Source organism: Procambarus clarkii, chromosome 58, assembly GCF_040958095.1.
Source record: "Procambarus clarkii isolate CNS0578487 chromosome 58, FALCON_Pclarkii_2.0, whole genome shotgun sequence".
Taxonomy (NCBI): Eukaryota; Metazoa; Arthropoda; class Malacostraca; order Decapoda; family Cambaridae; genus Procambarus; species Procambarus clarkii.
In genome coordinates this window covers 21,526,740-21,545,140 of record NC_091207.1, presented here as the reverse complement: position 1 = coordinate 21,545,140, position 18,401 = coordinate 21,526,740, and the positions used below count along the sequence as shown (strand labels likewise).

Below are 18,401 nucleotides of genomic sequence, written 5' to 3'. Positions count from 1 at the left end.
GAAGTTAGACAGCTGCTTCCTGGGGATGTGTGTGTGAAAATTAGGATTAAGGACTTGCACAAAACGCTATGGGTGCTAGTGGCTGTACAAGAATGTAAGAACTCTTGTATATATGTCAAAAAGAAAAAAAAGAAAAAAAGAAATGCAGATGAGAAACTATAGAAATAACAGAACACTTGAGAGCAGAGAAAGATACCAGAGTGCTAGGAATGAATATGTCAGGGTGAGAAGAGAGGCAGAAGGGCAATACGAAAATGACATAGCAAACAAGGCAAAAACTCAACCTAAATTGCTGCATAGCCACACAAGGAGAAAAACAACAGTGATGGAACAGGTAATGAAACTGAGGATAGGGTAGACAGATTCACCACAAACGACAAGGAAATGTGAGAGGAACTGAATAAGACATTCCAGGAGGTCTTCACATTAGAGCAAGAAGTTCCAGAGATAAGAGAGGGAAATAGTTAACCAGGCACCACTAGAAGAGTTTGGGATTACCAGTGGGGATGTAAGGAAGCTTTTGCTAGAGTTGGATGCGACAAAAGCTATAGACCTGGATGGTATCTCACCATGGATACTAAAGGAAGGAACAGAAGCACTGTGCCTGCTACTCTCCATAATGAATAACAAATCATTGGAAACAGGCGAACTGTCAAAAATTTGAAAGAAGGTTAATGTAGTCCCAATATATAAGAAGGGGGAGAGACAAGAGGCACTGACCTACAGGCCAGTGTCCCTAACTTGCATCCCATTCAAGTTGATGGAGAAGATTTTGAGAAAAAAAAAAATAGTGGAACATCTGGAGCAAAAGAACTTTGTAACACAGCAACAGCATGGGTTCAGGAATTTCAAGTCCTGCCTCACAGGATTAATTGAATTCTACGACCAGGCAACACAAATCAAGCAAGAAAGAGAGGGGTGGGCAGACTGCATATTTTTGGATTGCCAGAAAGCCTTTGACACAGTACCACACAAGAGGATAGTGCAAAAGCTGGAGATGCAGGCAGGAGCGAAAGGGAAGGTGCTCCATTGGATAAGGTAGTACTTCAGCAACAGAAGACAGCGAGTCATTGTGAGGGGATGAGGTCTCAGAGTGGCGCGGCGTCACCAGTGGAGTCCCGCAGAGTGGTGGAAACAGGAGATCGGAAACAGGAGGCCAGACACAGGATACCGTATGGGAGATGATGTCCGTCATGAAACAGACAGAGAAAGTTCTAGGAGTTCCTATCACACCAGACCTATCTCCTGAAGCCCATATAAAAATAACATCTGCAGCGCATGCAAGGCTGGCTAACATCAGAACTGCATTCAGGAACCTGTGAAAGGAGTCATTCAGAACCTTGTATACCACATATATAAGACCAATCCTGGAGTATGCGGCCCCAGATTGAACCCCATATCTTGTCAAGCACAAGACGAAGCTGGACAAAGTTCAGAGGTATGCCACTAGGCTAGTCTCAGAACTAAGAGGCATGAGTTGCGAGGAAAGGCAGCGTGAAATGCACCTCACAGCACTTGAAGACAGAAGAGTGAGGGGAGACATGATCGTTACCCCACAAAATTCTCAGAGGAATTGACAGGGTGGGATAAGGATAAACTGTTTAACACGGGTGGTACACGAACAAGGGGACACAGGTGGAAACTGAGTATCCAAATAAACCACAGTGACGTTAGAAAGAACTCTTTCAGTGTCAGAGTAGTTAACGAATGGAATGCATTAGGCAATGATGTGGTGGAGGCTGACTCCATACACAGTTTCAAATGTAGATATGATAGAGCCCAGTAGGCTCAGGAAGCTGTACACCAGTTGAGAGTCGGGACCAAAGAGCCAGAGTTCAAGCCCCGCAAGCACAACTAGATGACTATATGAATAAATAAACGTGGCGGGGAAGGGGGTTGGCAGAGGCCAGCAGGTGGCCACCAGTGGTGGGAGGAGCGCTGGAGCGGCCACATCTCCACTCCTCCTGCTCCAGGTATACTCCTAGTTACTAACACACCTTCCCTTCGCCACAACAACCACCCATACTAGTCATACACTCTAGTATTCATCGTGAGTCGTGCCTTCTTTCTTGGAAATATGGCAACTAAATTATCTGCCAAACAGCCACGTTCACAGTTGTGGCGCTGTGCTGCCATCCATACCGGGGAGGGAATCGTCAGGGGAGAGCGCCAAGCCATTATCAATACTGAGGAATTTAGTTTTGATTATTGTTAATGTGGCATTTACATCATACCTGTGACTGACAACAGCAGCGGACTGTGCTCTCGCTTGGGCTTGCTTCTCAGTCTAGTGCTACTGAAATAGTTTAAGACTTGATTAATGTAATTTGGTAAGACAGCTCTATTTACAGTCCCCGTGGTGCAGTGTGTGTCCCCGTGGCGTTTCGCGACTGCTTTGTCCAGGGTTCGTATCCTGGCCGGGGAGGATTTACTAGGCGCAAATCCTTAACTGTTGCCAGTTTACCCAGCAGTAAAATGGGTACCTGGTTGTTAAACGATTTGGCGGGTCGTATATTACGGGGAACATAGGATTAAGGGCCTGCCCGAAATGCTATGCGTGCTAGTGACTGTACAAGACTGTAAGAACTCTCTGTATATATAAATAACTAAACAAATAAATCAAATATACAGAACTGGGATGTGCCGTGGTGCAAGCAATTGTCTTGTCAGTGTATGCTTGCCATGCTAGCTTGGTTGCCATGTTAGCTTGGTTGCTATGCAAACTATCACACATTAGTTCCACCATGCAGGGGACCTCAATATAAGCCTAAAGCTTGTATACGCAGGCTGACCGTCCCCAAACAACATGAATTAAGATTAGGTATCTCCCAGAAGGCATAGCTACACAAATATGGCTTTGTCAATATTAACTTTTTTCTAAAATAATTGCAATCTTGAAACTTTCAAGACATTAATGTTTGCAAAAGGAAGGTTGCAACTGTTATTGCACCATGATAACAGACTACCACAATGTCTGGTAGGATAATACCTTGAAATGTATCTAAGCAGTTAATAAGTGAAGCATTATCAAAAGTTTATTGTCCTGATGCAATGTGGTATTGTCAATAATTTGCAAAGGTTAAAGTAGCAAATTTTGCTCAACCTAATTTGCATATATATTTTTTCTATACCTTGAATTACAAAAAATAGTGATTTTACTCAAATTTGTTAAGTGTGTGCAGTATGTCACTTGTAGTTTGTCAATGGTGGGATAGTGAATGATGTATGCATCTGTCACTCTTGCCCTTGGTTAGTAGAAGAACCTCAGTGTGACTAACAGGCTTTCTGTCCCCAACAATGGTATACCATACCACTACTCTATTAATCTGTAATTATAACCTAATAGCTTTAAAACTACAAGTTCTTCATAATTGCAGAGGTTGAAAGCCATAGTAATGGTTTGCCATTGTTAGGGGGACACAAAGCCTGTTAGGCTTATTGCTGTCTCACTAACAAAGGGTAAGGCTGTCAAAAAAAAAGAGAGGGAGAGAATGCGAGAGAGAGAGAATGCGAGAGAGAGAGAATGCGAGAGAGAGAGAATGCGAGAGAGAGAGAATGCGAGAGAGAGAGAATGCGAGAGAGAGAGAATGCGAGAGAGAGAGAATGCGAGAGAGAGAGAGAGAGAGAGAGAGAGAGAGAGAGAGAGAGAGAGAGAGAGAGAGAGAGAGAGAGAGAGAGAGAGAGAGAATGAGAGAGAGAGAGAGAGAGAATGAGAGAGAGAGAATGCGAGAGAGAGAGAGAGAGAGAATGCGAGAGAGAGAGAGAATGCGAGAGAGAGAGAGAGAATACGAGAGAGAGAGAGAGAGAGAGAATGCGAGAGAGAGAGAGAGAGAGAGAATGCGAGAGAGAGAGAGAGAGAATGCGAGAGAGAGAGAGAGAGAGAGAGAGAATGCGAGAGAGAGAGAGAGAGAGAATGCGAGAGAGAGAGAGAGAGAGAATGCGAGAGAGAGAGAGAGAGAGAGAGAATGTGAGAGAGAGAGAGAGAGAGAGAGAGAATGCGAGAGAGAGAGAGAGAGAGAGAGAGAGAGAATGCGAGAGAGAGAGAGAGAATGCGAGAGAGAGAGAGAGAATGCGAGAGAGAGAGAGAGAATGCGAGAGAGAGAGAGAGAGAATGCGAGAGAATGCGAGAGAGAGAATGCGAGAGAGAGAGAGAGAGAGAGAGAGAGAGAATGCGAGAGAGAGAGAGAGAGAGAATGCGAGAGAGAGAGAGAGAGAATGCGAGAGAGAGAGAGAGAGAATGCGAGAGAGAGAGAATGAGAATATGCAGTTATTGTCCAGACACAATGGTGCTTAACCTGGTTAATAGAGTAATACACACACATCATTCACAGCTAATTTGCCTGTTTGAAATACTGTACTTATGTTTGAATAATTAACAATGTTTATTTTCAACCTTCTAGCCTCATGTACACTGTACACTCAGCAGAAATGTGTCCATAACCATTCTATTCCCTCCCACCACTACACACTTTAACCATTGCAAACACCACCACCAATAACTACAATTAGTACAATCACACCAACATTACAAAGACCGGTGTAATTACTGTGAACATACCCCACAAACAATAATACCACTGCCACAACTACCAACCCTACAACAATTAAGCATACCCACACTCCATTTCCGCCAACATCTCATTTGCCAAAACCACCACCACTAATCAATTGGTAAAGTTGCTGGTTCTTGGACATCAGTCATTATAAATCCCTCCATTTCTTGCATCATTTGGTAAAGTGAGATAGAAATCACCAGAGCATCTGCATATATACCATAATGACATTAATATGGTAGATATCGACAAACACACACACAGGGAAAATATTTGCAACCAATATTTTCAACAACCAAGAGCATGCATATAATGAAAATAATAATTTAAGATAAAGATTTTTAAAAGGTTTTTAAAATTAAGATTTGGTTTTTATTCCTTTCAGGCAGACTTAGGATCTTCTTAGTTTAGATTGACAGACCAGTAGACACCTAGGAACTACATCTACATATAGATGTAATATGATGTGTCTGGAGATCAACGCAAAAAACATTATTTTTCCTGCCCGAAATGCTATGCGTATTAGTAGCTGTGCCGGAATGTAAAAATACCAATCTTATGTAATCTCTCAATCCCATTGTACCTTCTTGAGAATAAAAATTATTATGTATCTTGGTATTTAGACGGGGAAATTAACTCATACCACCTGAGAAAATGCAAATCTAAAAAGAAATTTCATGCTATATTGCACATACAAAATATATCTTAATGCTCACTGGTTTCCATAATAATGATACTGAACATGAGAATACTAGTACAGTACTGAATTTGGACATGGTCAGAGACAGACTGATGGGTGGAGGGTGACCTTGGCCCACTTTAATGATCACTGGATTGCCTTAAGCCTAATAACCTGTGTATCTTTATATATTAACATATATTAACCATATGTTTTTTCACATACGGTTCCTACAGCCACCCACCCATCCATATACTAACTGAACACCCCCACAATATCTGTTTCTGCCCAAAACGCTTTGCATGCTAGTGGCTTTACAAGAATGTAAAAACATCAATGCTATGTACTCTCATAAACCCAATGTACCTTCTTGTATATAAATAAATAAATGTAGCTTACTAACCAACCTGTTAGTAAGTACTGTACTGTACTTCAGTCCTGAACATAGTCCAAGAATAAAGTTTACTCAGAGTGTACAAAAGAGATACAGAACACACCCATCAGTGTATAACTGTGAGCCACAGGTATTAACAGTTATGGAATATGAAGCACATTGCAAATAAGTTACATTGATCTTGCTGCTGGTAGAGGAGTCCGCAGTAGAGTGAATAATTCTGTCCCAGTGTTTACCTTGCCCATAGTATTCAGGTTGGAAGATGTGCTGTGGTAGTCATTATGTTCATAATTCATTGTCATCACATGATACTAGAACTAGAGACCTAAGTCTCAAGACCAGCCCACTTGTCTCATGTATTCATGCCAGCCCACTCTCCATGTGGGCGCCTGACAGCTGAGTGGACAGCGCTTTGTCCTGAGGTTCTGGGTTCGATCCCCGGTGGAGGCGGAGACAAATGAGCAAAAAGTTTCTTTCACCCTGATGCCCCTGTTACCTAGCAGTAAATAGGAACCTGGTAGTTAGATAGTTGCTGCAGGCTGCTTCCTGGGGGTGTGTAACAAAAAGGAGGCCTGGTTGAGGACCAGACCGCGGGGACGCTATGCCCCGAAATCATCTCAAGATGATGATGAATGCATACCTGTCTGTCTGTCTCTCTCTCTCCAATGCAAGTGCTTTAACCTAAGCATAATCTAATCTCAAACCAAGTATCATAGCTTAGAGGTTAGCAGATGCCAACACATTAATTACTGGTAAAGCTTCTCACTGGGTTCCCCCCCCTCTGCTATATAGTTGTAATGGTTTGCACTTTCCCCTGATAATTCCCTCCCTCACTTGCCCCTTGTTATATTCCTGATGCTCATCTATATTGCTAACACCAGTGCTTCAACACATTTAAGAACAAATACAGTACTGTACATCTACACATTCAATCATTTAACTTATATACACTCTTACACAAATGGCCAGTCACCTACACACACAAATGCTGGATTATTGTATAGATGAATATTAACAAGAGGTTTAAAACATTTTATTAAACTTCAGTTGCCACTCAAGATCGTCAGTTATATAATGAACATTCCACACATTATCTGGTGAAGCTCCTTAAAACATGGGTAATGTTGAATTTAATAAGGGATATTAATTGAATTAAGACATCCTAGAGCATTATTGTGTTCATCTGGTATTAGCATAGCATAGGTCTGTAAATTGTCATCCACACTTCTGTCAGGTGAATCCACACATTCAGCCCAGGTGAATGGAATAGGTCTGTAGTTGAGGCTGTTTAAAAGTACTGTAGTTCATACCATAGTGTTGACCTCTATAGTGTCAAATATGTTTCAATTATGATATTGAATTTTGCATGTGTAAAATATTAATAGTACTGTATATTAAGGGGCAATTATTTGGTTTAATTGAAGCTTTAACAGATTAATCAATTAATGTGTTTTTTTGTCCAGGAGAGGTGATTACTGTACATACAACTGCAAGTGTAGATGACTTCTCAACATACATACAATACTAACTTTGATTACACAAACAGGACTAGACAAATGGAGAGATCAAGACCAAAGAATTGTGTCTTGCACTGCTTTGCAGTGGGAGCATAACGTCAAAATATATCACTGGACCAAAGACAAAAGGTAGGTTTGTATTTCTAAAACCAAGTAATAAATCTCTTATATAAGGTAGTACAGTACAGGTACTGTACTGTACTTCAGCATCTTGCATAACTCTTTGGTTATTCTTAAGCCTCTACAAAAGTTCACCAGAACAATAAATTATTGCAAACAATACCACGACCATGTACTTTAAAGGTTGCTCTACACAAACCAACTGGTACGAACAGACTAATAATCCAAACAGCCGATAATCAACCAACAAAATGTTCCGTGGTTTGTTTCGTTGGGCTAAGCATTAAAATGTGATATAAATGTACACAGTGGCACTTAATGTCAACATTACTTCGGTGTGGTTCAGTGAGAGGCTTAGGGCCCATGCAGGAATATCCTTGCCCAAAAGAAAGCAGCAATGGTGGTGCTTCTGCTTTGATGTTTTTTTGGACAGCTTTCTTCCACCATATTTACTGAACTGCTTTGTGTGAATCGCTGATGCTTAAGATCTGATCCTCCTCAGATTTTACTTCACAGCATCAATTCTATAGTATGATTACAGAGTTCCTTGTCCGAAACTTAACGAAATCGCCCCAAACGCTCTGCCCAGGCTAAAATGTGCAAGGTAGCAGCATGATGTGCCAATCTGTTTTCATTTGATTTAGAGATGCTGTGGTCGATCACCAGCTTTCAAGTGTTCATGGCAACTATCACTGGCAACATACTTTTTTTTTTTCCTAATGTATCATAGGAGGCCAGGAACTGGTTACCTTATCCAATTTATTTTATTTGAATAATTTGCTATGTCTTCATCTAAAGGGAGTATATAGACTAGCCAAACACAATTTAACAACTAAATTTCCATATAAAGTACTATAATATAAAATCCTAGTCTTTGCACATAAGTCCTGTAAAGTTTATTGGTATGGTATGAAATACTGTGCACTCTAGTGGCCCCCAGGTAAGTCTAAACAAAAGTAAACCTTGTGGTATTATTTCTCTGTACCCTCCATAAACCAAGGTAGGATCCTAATATAATATGACAGTCTACATGAATGCATCATAGTGCAGTATTTGTATTAATCTTCATTGCCATTTCTGAATACAGTACTGTAGTTAGATATGTTAACTGGACTTTTGGTCTCTTATTTAATCAGTGTCAAACCAAGATGGTATAAAGTTAGGAGCATGGTCATGCGGCGTTGGTGTCGACTGATTCGGGGAATAGCCCTGGGGATTTTGGCAGTAGCTGTGGTAATGATACTGTTAAAAGAACTATGGCCTACATATGATCCAAGACCTCCCACAACAATACACCTGAGAAATGCATCAACTTTCTTAAACAGGTAAAATAATATACTAATTATGGCATAAACCACTAAAATTTGCAAGCTTGAATTGAAGGAATCTTTAGATTTTTGTAAAGAATAGGATACATAAGCAGTAGATCAGTCTGTCTAGGTTACTAATGGAAGCATGTAAGTCAGGACAACTCCGTCTCTGTTCAACTTATTTTTCACACACTTTGGCACAATATCAAAGTTTTTATTTTACATTTAAACAAATATTAAACAATTCAGCAAGTCCAAGTAGTAGGATACTGGTAAAGTACTTAAAATGTCTTGCATACTGGTTCCAAAACATACTGTACACTGTGTAGTTAATTATGTATATTCACAAAGAATGTTAAAGACCACATTATAACAAAATGCTAAAAAAAAAATTATACTACCATAAATTTCCCCCTGACTCCTTTCTTTTCTCTAGCTTGCATCACATGTCACTGGACCCAGTTAAAGTAAGAGAGAAGTGTAAAAGAAACGAGGTCGACGTGCTGCTTATTGTACCATCTTCTGTAGCTAATCTAAAAGCAAGACAAGCAGTGCGTAGAAGCTGGGGTGCCCACTTGCCTTCTTCATGGCAATTAATTTTCTATATTGGAGAAACAGCAGACAGTTTACTGCAGGTTTGTCATTTTACTGCAACTTGGATTTTGTTCATTATATCTATTCTATTTTTCTGTACTTTTAACAAAACAGGATGGCTGAAGCACATAAAACACCTTCATATCATACTTGTGCGTATTCTCAACTTAATGTCTGTGCAACAGTGAGCAGATTACTAGAGGTCTTAATTATTTAGCTACCCTTGCCATGCTAATTTATAGGTTAATGTTATCTTTCAATCTTATTCCCTACGAAACATTTTCACATCATTCAGTTTATAGTTTCAGTATTTCCTTAACACTGCTTTCCTTTGACAACTCATTTACCCCACACACACACACACACACAACTGCTCTCACTTATTACCTAGGAACTAGTGTTTCAAAACAATACTTTGCATATCCAGGAATATTAATCCCAACTACATTGTTACAACATGATAAATTTATTATTATTGTACCGAACATAGGTAATCATTACCCAATTTCCTACTGTCATGGGGACAGGAGGTATCAGCCCAAAGAAAAAAGATGAATAATATTGTGAAAAAGATTATATATATTAAATAATACAGTACAGAACATTAAAAATTTCATCCATTCATTACACCATATCATGTATAACAACACAAAAACAAGCACTACAACACTCGGCAGTTATCCAGAGAAGCACCCAATCCCCTTTGTAAGATCATGTGTACACTGATCCTCGTGAATTTTAATTCCGTATAGACTACAGTATACACAAATCACGCAACTGATGTACACCTACATCAATATCAAACCAGTCACTCATTATGCCATTAGTGCACATATTAATCAGATCCCTGTTAGAGGCATGTTCCACACTTGTGTTTAGAGATACTGTATATAATATAATTTGAAATTGAGATATAGAACTACTGCCTTTTGAACAGTGTAGTATTGTACATAAAATATTGTAATTGTTAGTGTTCTCAGTAATAACTTTTAATAATGTTAATGTTTCCAGTCTGAAATGTTTGATTGATCTCATAAAATACATAACTTACATTTAAAGTACTGTACACAGTTTAACACTTTAACACACATGTCACCATTTCGATACTGTACCAATGTTGCCAATATATTCCAATACTTCAATGGTGTCTCCTGACAAGTCGTGGGAGGTCACAAAATAATTTGGTATCAGACTTCAGCTCCTGATCTTTGTTTCTATTTATTTTGGTATTTTTTTTTTTTAGTTTGTATAAAGATTCTTTTCCTTTGAATATCCCATGATCCCTTGCACAATGCATCTTCAAAACTGTTAATCCAGTTATATGCGCCCATATTCGTTACTCACAAAATTCTAACTGATTTAAATCACAAACAACTATCAGCACAGTGAGTGTTGACGTGGGCATGTTTTGTTATTGTTTTGTGTGGAGATGCATGATGTCTTGGGTGGTTGCTGGCACTCCTCAGGATTTATATACCTACCTCGCCTACCCCTCTGCCTATATTATTTATTGTGTTGCATATGCTTAAAAATAACTTTTCACTTACTCGCTTTGGGATATTGTTATTCCAAAGTGATGTAGAGCCATGGTGCAAAGTGTTATTTTTGCACCATGGTAGTACCAGGATGGGGTTCTGGGAGTTGTTCTATTCCCTAGGACCAGGCTTCACTTGTGGGTCTAACCAAACATTCTGTATCTTCTATTAATTTTAGTGAAACCCACTCAAAGAAAAGATAGCATATGAAAACAATAGGGGAGATATATGAAATCCTGATGAAGCTTGGGAGTATGCCACAACACTGGGTTGCTGCTATAATATGAATGAATCTAGCATCTGCTTAATTAAATTGAATGCAGAGGAAATTAATGCAACGGCTTGATAAAAAATAATGTTGAGCAACTGGTGAGGTTGCTAGGACTTATAAATCAGCAGTAGCACTGTTCATCAAAGACCTGAAAGCATATGTTGAAGCTAAGGGTTACCTGCCTGTGCAAGTGTTTAATGCAGATAAACTGGTCCAGTTTTGGAAGCATATGTCTAATAGAACCTTCATTTCAAAAGAAAATTACTCAGGTTTTATGGTAATGCTGATGAATGTTCACTTCTGCCCAGGCCAAAATTCGAGTAGATATACAATTTTTTTCTTCCCATTTTAAATAAAGATTTACTTGTTTTTCTTATATAATTTATATTTTCTTATAAATATTTATTTTTCCATACTTTGAGGGTAACCTTTTAGCTGTAGCACCATTTTCCAGCTCTATTTCTATAAATCAAACTAAAGTTTACTACATGTGCACTACCAGTAATTGTCATAAGTTTTACTTATGGAAATGGTTTGTCAGTGATTGCTCTATTATATGCAACGGTCAAAATGAAGAATGCATAACCAATGAAATTATTTTCATGATTCAATGTGAAAAATATATCTTATATTGGATTTGTACTTACCCAATGTGCATCAGGGTTATTCTGAGGGTACATAAGAGGTTTTTTTTTTTTTTTTGCCCGAGGGCCACTAACCCTAGTGGCCTTGTCGAAGGTACCCCTACACTACCATACTGATTAATTTAAGTAACAAACTTGTACAGTATATGCATTATGGTGGTTCTAGGCCATCTTAAAACAATAATATATATATGTTTTTTTTTTTTTTAGTTGGGGGGGATGGATTCAAATACAATGAATCAGCTATATCCCATATAGTTTGTTCAAGTGAGTTCTTGTTTTTTTCTTGCTCATCTTGCTTTATTTTGCATTGTTACTTATAAATATTATTCATTTGTATTTTAGAATTGTTTTACAAAAGTTCTACTATAAATTCTACAAGAGAGCCTGACATTTTTCCAAGTCATCCAGACCTATTAAGGCCATGAATACTGGCCGTGTGTTTTCCTTGTGTGGGAGTGTGGTCTGACCTCTCATCCCTCAAGCATTTTCACTGGCTTTTCTTTCAATGTACAGTCACTATTCGTAGCTTGAAGCCAGCAAATGGTATGTGCACTTCAGACAATGATAAGAGGAACTTCCTTACCATGACTAAGAAGGCCAAGTTATTAGAGAGAAATATAATCGTGGCTGGTGAGGCATGCAACTGTCAGAATATGGTATTGGTACTACTGTTGTTTCTAAACAAAAATTTAGCAAATCATATAGTTTGTGAAATAAAATGGAAAGCAGTGGTGGAATTGTAAGTAACAGCAAACTGAAACCTTCCAAACTCTAGGAACTGGATGATGATGGGTTAGTCTGTTGGTGATGCACAGTTACACACACACTATAGATGACAAAATAGCATTAACCATAGGCATTAAGAACTTCAGGGCTAGTACAGGGTGGTTGCAGAACTTACAGCATGGCACAGTGCAATACCCACATTTTGGTGCCGACCTAGATTCTCGTAGGTAGTGTATACATTACTATATATTACTAACATTTTTAAAAAGATTGTATTTAATCATAAATATCTTTCAGTTTGCCATGGCTTTTTATGCAATTGTCACTCGCCTTCCTTGCTTGCTTTACCTGAATTTCGAGTCTTTACTACTTTCATACAATTTGCACGTCTGCTTACAAACATGACAAGTCTATATTAGATTGTTTTTGTCTGGCAGGTCATTTATTTGTTACATTTCATATTGTATTATAAAAACTTATGAAGATACAGTACTCTGATCAAATTTTATAGGTAATAAAGGATGCCTAGACTAAGAACCACCTCCAAGGATTAAATGGCAGCCACAACAAAGAATCCAAATACAGCATTACATGCAGGCAAAGACAATAATGTATAAACTGGTACACACAGAGAAATTACATTAACATGATACATCAATGAACAAATCCACAGGAGCCTTGATGAGGGTTAGAACCTCTGGTTGTAGATTCTTGGTAAACTGGTCTTAGACCAAGGCCATTGAAAATGGAATAATAGAATGGCTACATGTATTAAAATTCTAACTGGCTCTTGTGTTTAGCTCAGTTACCAGTATCACATGCAAACTTTACCTAGACTTGTCTGTAAATCTCTTCACAACTTCAATCAGTACCAGTACTAGATAATTAAAAAACCAGCGTTAAATGTAATGAAACGCAATTTTCTGGATGAGCCCCAAAGGCTATCTGGAGCTATCAGGCTAATATGCGATACATTAGACTAGGGCTTTAGTCAGTGGCGTTCTGCCTACCGGGGACCACAAGTCAGAACCAACCAGGTTCTGGCTCGTGGTCCCCAGTAGGCAGAACTCCATTAACTAAAGCCCTGGTCTAATGTATCACATATTAGCCCAATAGCTCCAGGGAGCTGTAGGGGCTCCCCACAGAAAACTATATTAATATTTTCTTATATTACTGATGGATAATCCATTGATAATATAATTTTCATCCATTCATGACTTTCTTAAACATGGGCGTACAGTATTTCTAATTCCTTTAAAAGCAAAATTTTCAAAGCCTTGTACAGTATATAGAAATCCTTAATGCATGTTTTTTATGTTTGCTTTAGAAATAACATTTGTTTAAGTAGAACTCTTATTAACAATGATTCTTATTTACCAGGACCAAGTGAGAGCAGAAGCAGAGAAGCATGGAGACATTGCTCAGGACTTGAGCTTCTATGATTCTTATTCAAACCTCACTCTTAAAACACTTAGTCTTCTTAGTTGGACGCAAAGCTTCTGCATGAATGCCAGTTTCATTCTCAAAATTGATGATGATATTTTTCTTAATGTGCAAAGACTATACAGCTTAACAGTGTGTGTTAACGAGGCACGGAAATATATGTATAGTGAAAAAAAGAAAGACAACTCATCCAGTTCTGATGCACAGGAAAAAGTTACTCCAGCCCCGACCTTCTTGAAAACTTTCCCAAAGAACTTGTGTGATGCCTTTACACCATACCAATACATTAGTTATTTTATCAACTCTCAAACTCATGAATATGAGTCTTATTTATTTGGAGGATACTTATATAACAGGGTGAAAGCAGACAGAGACCCATACTCAAAGTGGTACTTGGATCCCAAGATTTATCCCAATGAATTTTTGCCACCTTTCTTGTCTGGCACTTCTTACATAATGACTTCAAACATCATCCGTCATCTAATAGAAGCAGCAAAATTCATACCCCTAATAGAGTTGGAAGATGTTTATATTTCTGGTCTTGTAGGCAACAATGGGTTAAAAATGAGATTGAGTCACTTGGATGGTTGGAATGCCTTCCGTCCAAGATGGGACAGCCCATGCACTTATCGTAAGCTCTTCACTTCACATGGTCTCTCTCCTTCTGAGATGTTGTCTATAACCCAAGCACTTCATAATTTGAACCATGGTGCCTGTGATCATTTTCTGGTTTATATTACTAATGCTTTTGATTCTATAATCTCTTATATTTTTCCTAGGTTACCAAGTAAAGATAATTAATACTGTACACTATACTGAACCCTCAAAGTGTGGCTATCATCAAAATTGCCACCTTAACCAAAAAAAAAATTATCTCTTCCTTATCTAATACTAAATGTGCATTTCATATTACGAAAAAAGGACATTTTTATGCCTACCCATATTTTTTTTCCTGGCCAATAGTGAACACTCCCAGTATTAATCAGTATCACATTGTAATGGGAGCCAGGACCAATATTATATATATATATTTCATCCCCCCCCCCCCCCTTGTTTTCTTATAATATAATGGAAAGCTTTAACATTCTATATGATTATAATTTTTATAATTTTTAGTTAACACTAACATAGAAATTTGATCAAACCTAACCTAATTAAGTCAGCAATTCACATGGTTTATTCTAATTATTATTATTATATTAATAAATTTGGAAAGAAATATTTGAAAATAACAAAAAATCACTGCCTGTTAGGCAAATCGGGCCTTGCCTACATAGTGCAGTTATGGCTGTCAGGTATGACGCTATTATATATATACAGCCCTCCGCCTTGGTGCTCCAATTCACACTGAATACAAGTGTACAGTACTTGCAACAGGGTGGAAGCAGACCAATATGGACTGCACGAGTTGCACTGCAGAAAATCCAAGGACTGGCATGCAAGACACAACAAGGTCAATGACATCATCAAGAGGAGCCTTGCCTCAGCTCAGTGCCCAGCAGAGAGAGAACCTCGCATCCTAGGGGACCAAAACCCAGATGACCCTCTGCACTTTGCCCAGATGGCATCACAATATACCCCTGGAAGAGGGGCAGACAGCTGGTGTGGGATTACACATGTATATCCACCCCTGGTTGATACCTACATAAGCACTTTGGTGATCAAGCAGGTGGGGCGGCCAACCACAGGGAAACAGCAAAATCAATCAAGTACAGGTGACTGGAAGGTCAATACAGCTTTGTTCCCATAGCATCTGAGATGCCCCTGGGTAGGAGTGCCTTGGGATTTCTCAAGGAATTGGGTTCCAGGCTCATTGACATCACCAATGACCCAAGGGCTGCCAGTTTCTTGTTTCAGTGCCTCAGTGTGGCGATCCAGAGGGAAAATGCCTGCTGCGTCCTCGGTTCCTGTCCGGAGACGGAGGAGCTCCAAGAGATCCATAACCTTTAAGACTAATTGTATGTAATGCAAGATGTAATGTACATCTTGTAACCTTTAAATGTCTAATGAAGTACAACAAAACACAAAAGGAAGGGGGTGGTTTGAGAAAAGCACACAGAAACTGTATTGGAGGGGACCTAAACATTCCCTCTAATGCATTGTGTGTGATTTCCTCCAAGGCTAAGGGTACCTTTCTTCTAGCCAGAGGTGGTACAACATATACATACATACATATATGTTGTACCTAACTATGTTGTACCTAACAGGCCAAGTTACCCAAGAAGCTGAATTTTCCTGAAATATATTTTTCAAATATTTTTTTCTTATGGAATAATAAAGCTTTCCATTACATTACATATAATTAAAAAAAAATTCCTTCAAAACTAACAGAAATTTGATCAAACCTAACCTATCCTGACCTGAGTGGACCTCCCTGATGCCTCTGTTCACCTAGCAGTACTGTAAATAGGTACCTGGGAGTTAGACAGCTGCTACAGGTTGCTTCATGGGGGTGTGTAACAAAAAGGAGGCCTGGTTGCGGGGACCCTAAGCCTTCAAATCATCTCAAGATAACCTCAAGAAGATCCTAACATAACTAAGTCAGTAAATCATGTTTCTAATGTAATTGGTTCCTTTCTAACAAAAATAATCTATCTGGAAAGGCATATTTGAAAATAAAAAAAATTATTCGACCTGTTATGCAAATCGGACTTTGCATACTAAGCCAAATAGTGTGGTTCCAGCTATCACAGTGGTACCTCCACTTACGAATTTAATCTGTTCCCAGAGATGGATTGTAACTTGAAACAAATTTTCCCATAAGAAATAATGTAAATTGAATTAATCCGTTCCACACACCCAAAAATATTAACTTAAAAATACATTTTATACTGAATACTACTCATATTTTTCAAACACAAAACAATCAGGTATAATTATAAACTATAAATAAAATAAGTAAACATCTAACTGTACTTTACCTTTACTGAGGACTCTTGTTGGCATATGGGAGATGGTGAGGAGGGAGGGAGGAGCGATGTTGGTGTATGGGGAAGGGGAGGAGGTGAGACCGTCTCCTGCTCGTCTTAAACGATTTCATATCTGGATCACTGGTTCCAGATTTTCCTTTCACACATTTCACTGTCTCTGTTATGTGGCAGCCAGTCAGAACTAGTCAGTTAATCACAACATGTCAGTCAAGCATTCAGTCAAGACCAGTCACAGGCAGTCATAACCAAAGGCAGTCAAGCATTCACTGTTGTGGTAGCAACCGGTTAAACATTTATGGTCAGTCACGCATTTACAGTCAATCAGGCATTCACAGTCAATCAGCCTTTCACAATCAATCAGCCATTCACAGCCAATCAGGCTTTCACAGTCAAAACCAGTCGCAACAATAAGTTTAATGTCAGGCACTCGGGGAGTCTGCCTCCCGACCTATCAGCTGGTAGCAAGGATGCCCACCATATTAATACAGTCCATATGGATTGGAGGGGGGCACAGGTGGGGTGGGGGATGAGGAGATGGAGGTAGCAGGGAGGGTGCGGGATGGGGGGGGGGGGAGATGGAGGTAGCAGGGAGGGACCAGGGGTGACCAGCCCCTGCATTAGTCCTAGCCGGAAGCTGGTCCATTTGCGTCACCGCCCACTGCTACCCATCCTGCTACTCATCTGCCCCACCCACTGTCTCCTGACCACCCTGCTACCCACCCGCTATGTGCCCGCCCTGCCACCCACCACCTCAGTTTACCATCTGCCACCCACTCGTTCTGTTCCGCCCACCCTGCTACTCATCCATCTACTCTATCACCTGTAAACCCACTCACTCTGCACATGTTCTTTCCTTACATGATTCTAGGGCTGGTGTTTCTGACAGATGTTCTTTCCCATCCCCCCCCTCCCCTCCCCACCAGCCTCTCTGTTCCACTCACCTGCCATTCATCCAATTCCCCCACCATCCAGTCCCCTCACCATCCATCCATCCAGTTCCCCCCCTATCCATCCATCCAGTCCCCCTCACCATCCATCCAGTCCCCCTCACCATCCATCCATCCAGTTGTCCTCCTAAATACAATATTCAAGTGCGATCGTTACTAGGTGTGTGACAGTGGTAAACTGAAGCGTGGTAGCATCCAGCATGGTTCCTGGTAGCCTGTGCCACCAGGAGCCACATGCTCAGTCAACCCATACTTGTATCAACAAAGTCGCATATCAAGGCAAAGGTCGTAAGTCGAATCAAATTTTTCAATGAAATTGGGGTCATAACTCAAAAAATTCGTAAGTAGGGGCATTCGTAAGTCGAGTTTCCATTGTATATTCTTTTTATATATCTATACAGTATGTATGTACAGTATGTGTGTATGTATGTATGTATGTATGTATGTATGTATGTATGTATGTATGTATATATATATATATATATATATATATATATATATATATATATATATATATATATATATATATATATATATATATATATATATATATATATATATATATATATATATATATATATGTATGCATGCATGCATGCATGCATGTATGCATGCAACAACGATCACAAAATCACTGATCCAAGTATGCCTAAAAACACACGTGAAAAAAGGAAAATGCTAAACGCGTTTTTTCTTGAACTCGCCTTCATCAGAGCAATATCGAATCTATTTTCT

The 18,401-nt window shown here is 39.3% G+C and overlaps 2 protein-coding genes across 13 annotated transcripts in view; one reads left to right on the top strand and one right to left on the bottom strand.

The window, feature by feature from the left end:
* Positions 1–18,401, bottom strand: part of Unc50 (Unc50 RNA binding protein) — a 68,548-nt gene that overhangs the window by 18,963 nt on the left and 31,184 nt on the right. The gene's annotated exons all lie outside the window — the stretch shown is intronic.
* Positions 1,888–16,699, top strand: LOC123767898 (beta-1,3-galactosyltransferase 5). 7 transcript variants are annotated; one of them, XM_045757978.2, is made up of 5 exons: positions 1,888–1,973; positions 7,090–7,272; positions 8,400–8,588; positions 9,010–9,208; positions 13,727–16,699. In XM_045757978.2, exons 3-5 carry the CDS (start codon positions 8,431–8,433, stop codon positions 14,588–14,590), a joined length of 1,221 nt encoding a protein of 406 aa, XP_045613934.2. In that variant the 5' UTR covers positions 1,888–1,973; positions 7,090–7,272; positions 8,400–8,430; the 3' UTR covers positions 14,591–16,699. The 7 variants fall into 7 exon arrangements, with proteins under 7 accessions (XP_045613934.2, XP_045613940.2, XP_045613935.2 ...); XM_045757979.2 differs by having other exon boundaries at positions 1,900–1,973; positions 7,173–7,272; XM_045757980.2 differs by having other exon boundaries at positions 1,922–2,050.

Coding starts and splice junctions, on each gene's coding strand:
- LOC123767898 (XM_045757978.2), top strand. CDS start 8,431: ATGGTCATGCGGCGTTGGTGTCGACTGATTCGGGGAATAGCCCTGGGG. Junction 8,589..9,009: donor GCATCAACTTTCTTAAACAG/GTAAAATAATAT, acceptor TCTTTTCTCTAG/CTTGCATCACATGTCACTGG. Junction 9,209..13,726: donor CAGCAGACAGTTTACTGCAG/GTTTGTCATTTT, acceptor CTTATTTACCAG/GACCAAGTGAGAGCAGAAGC.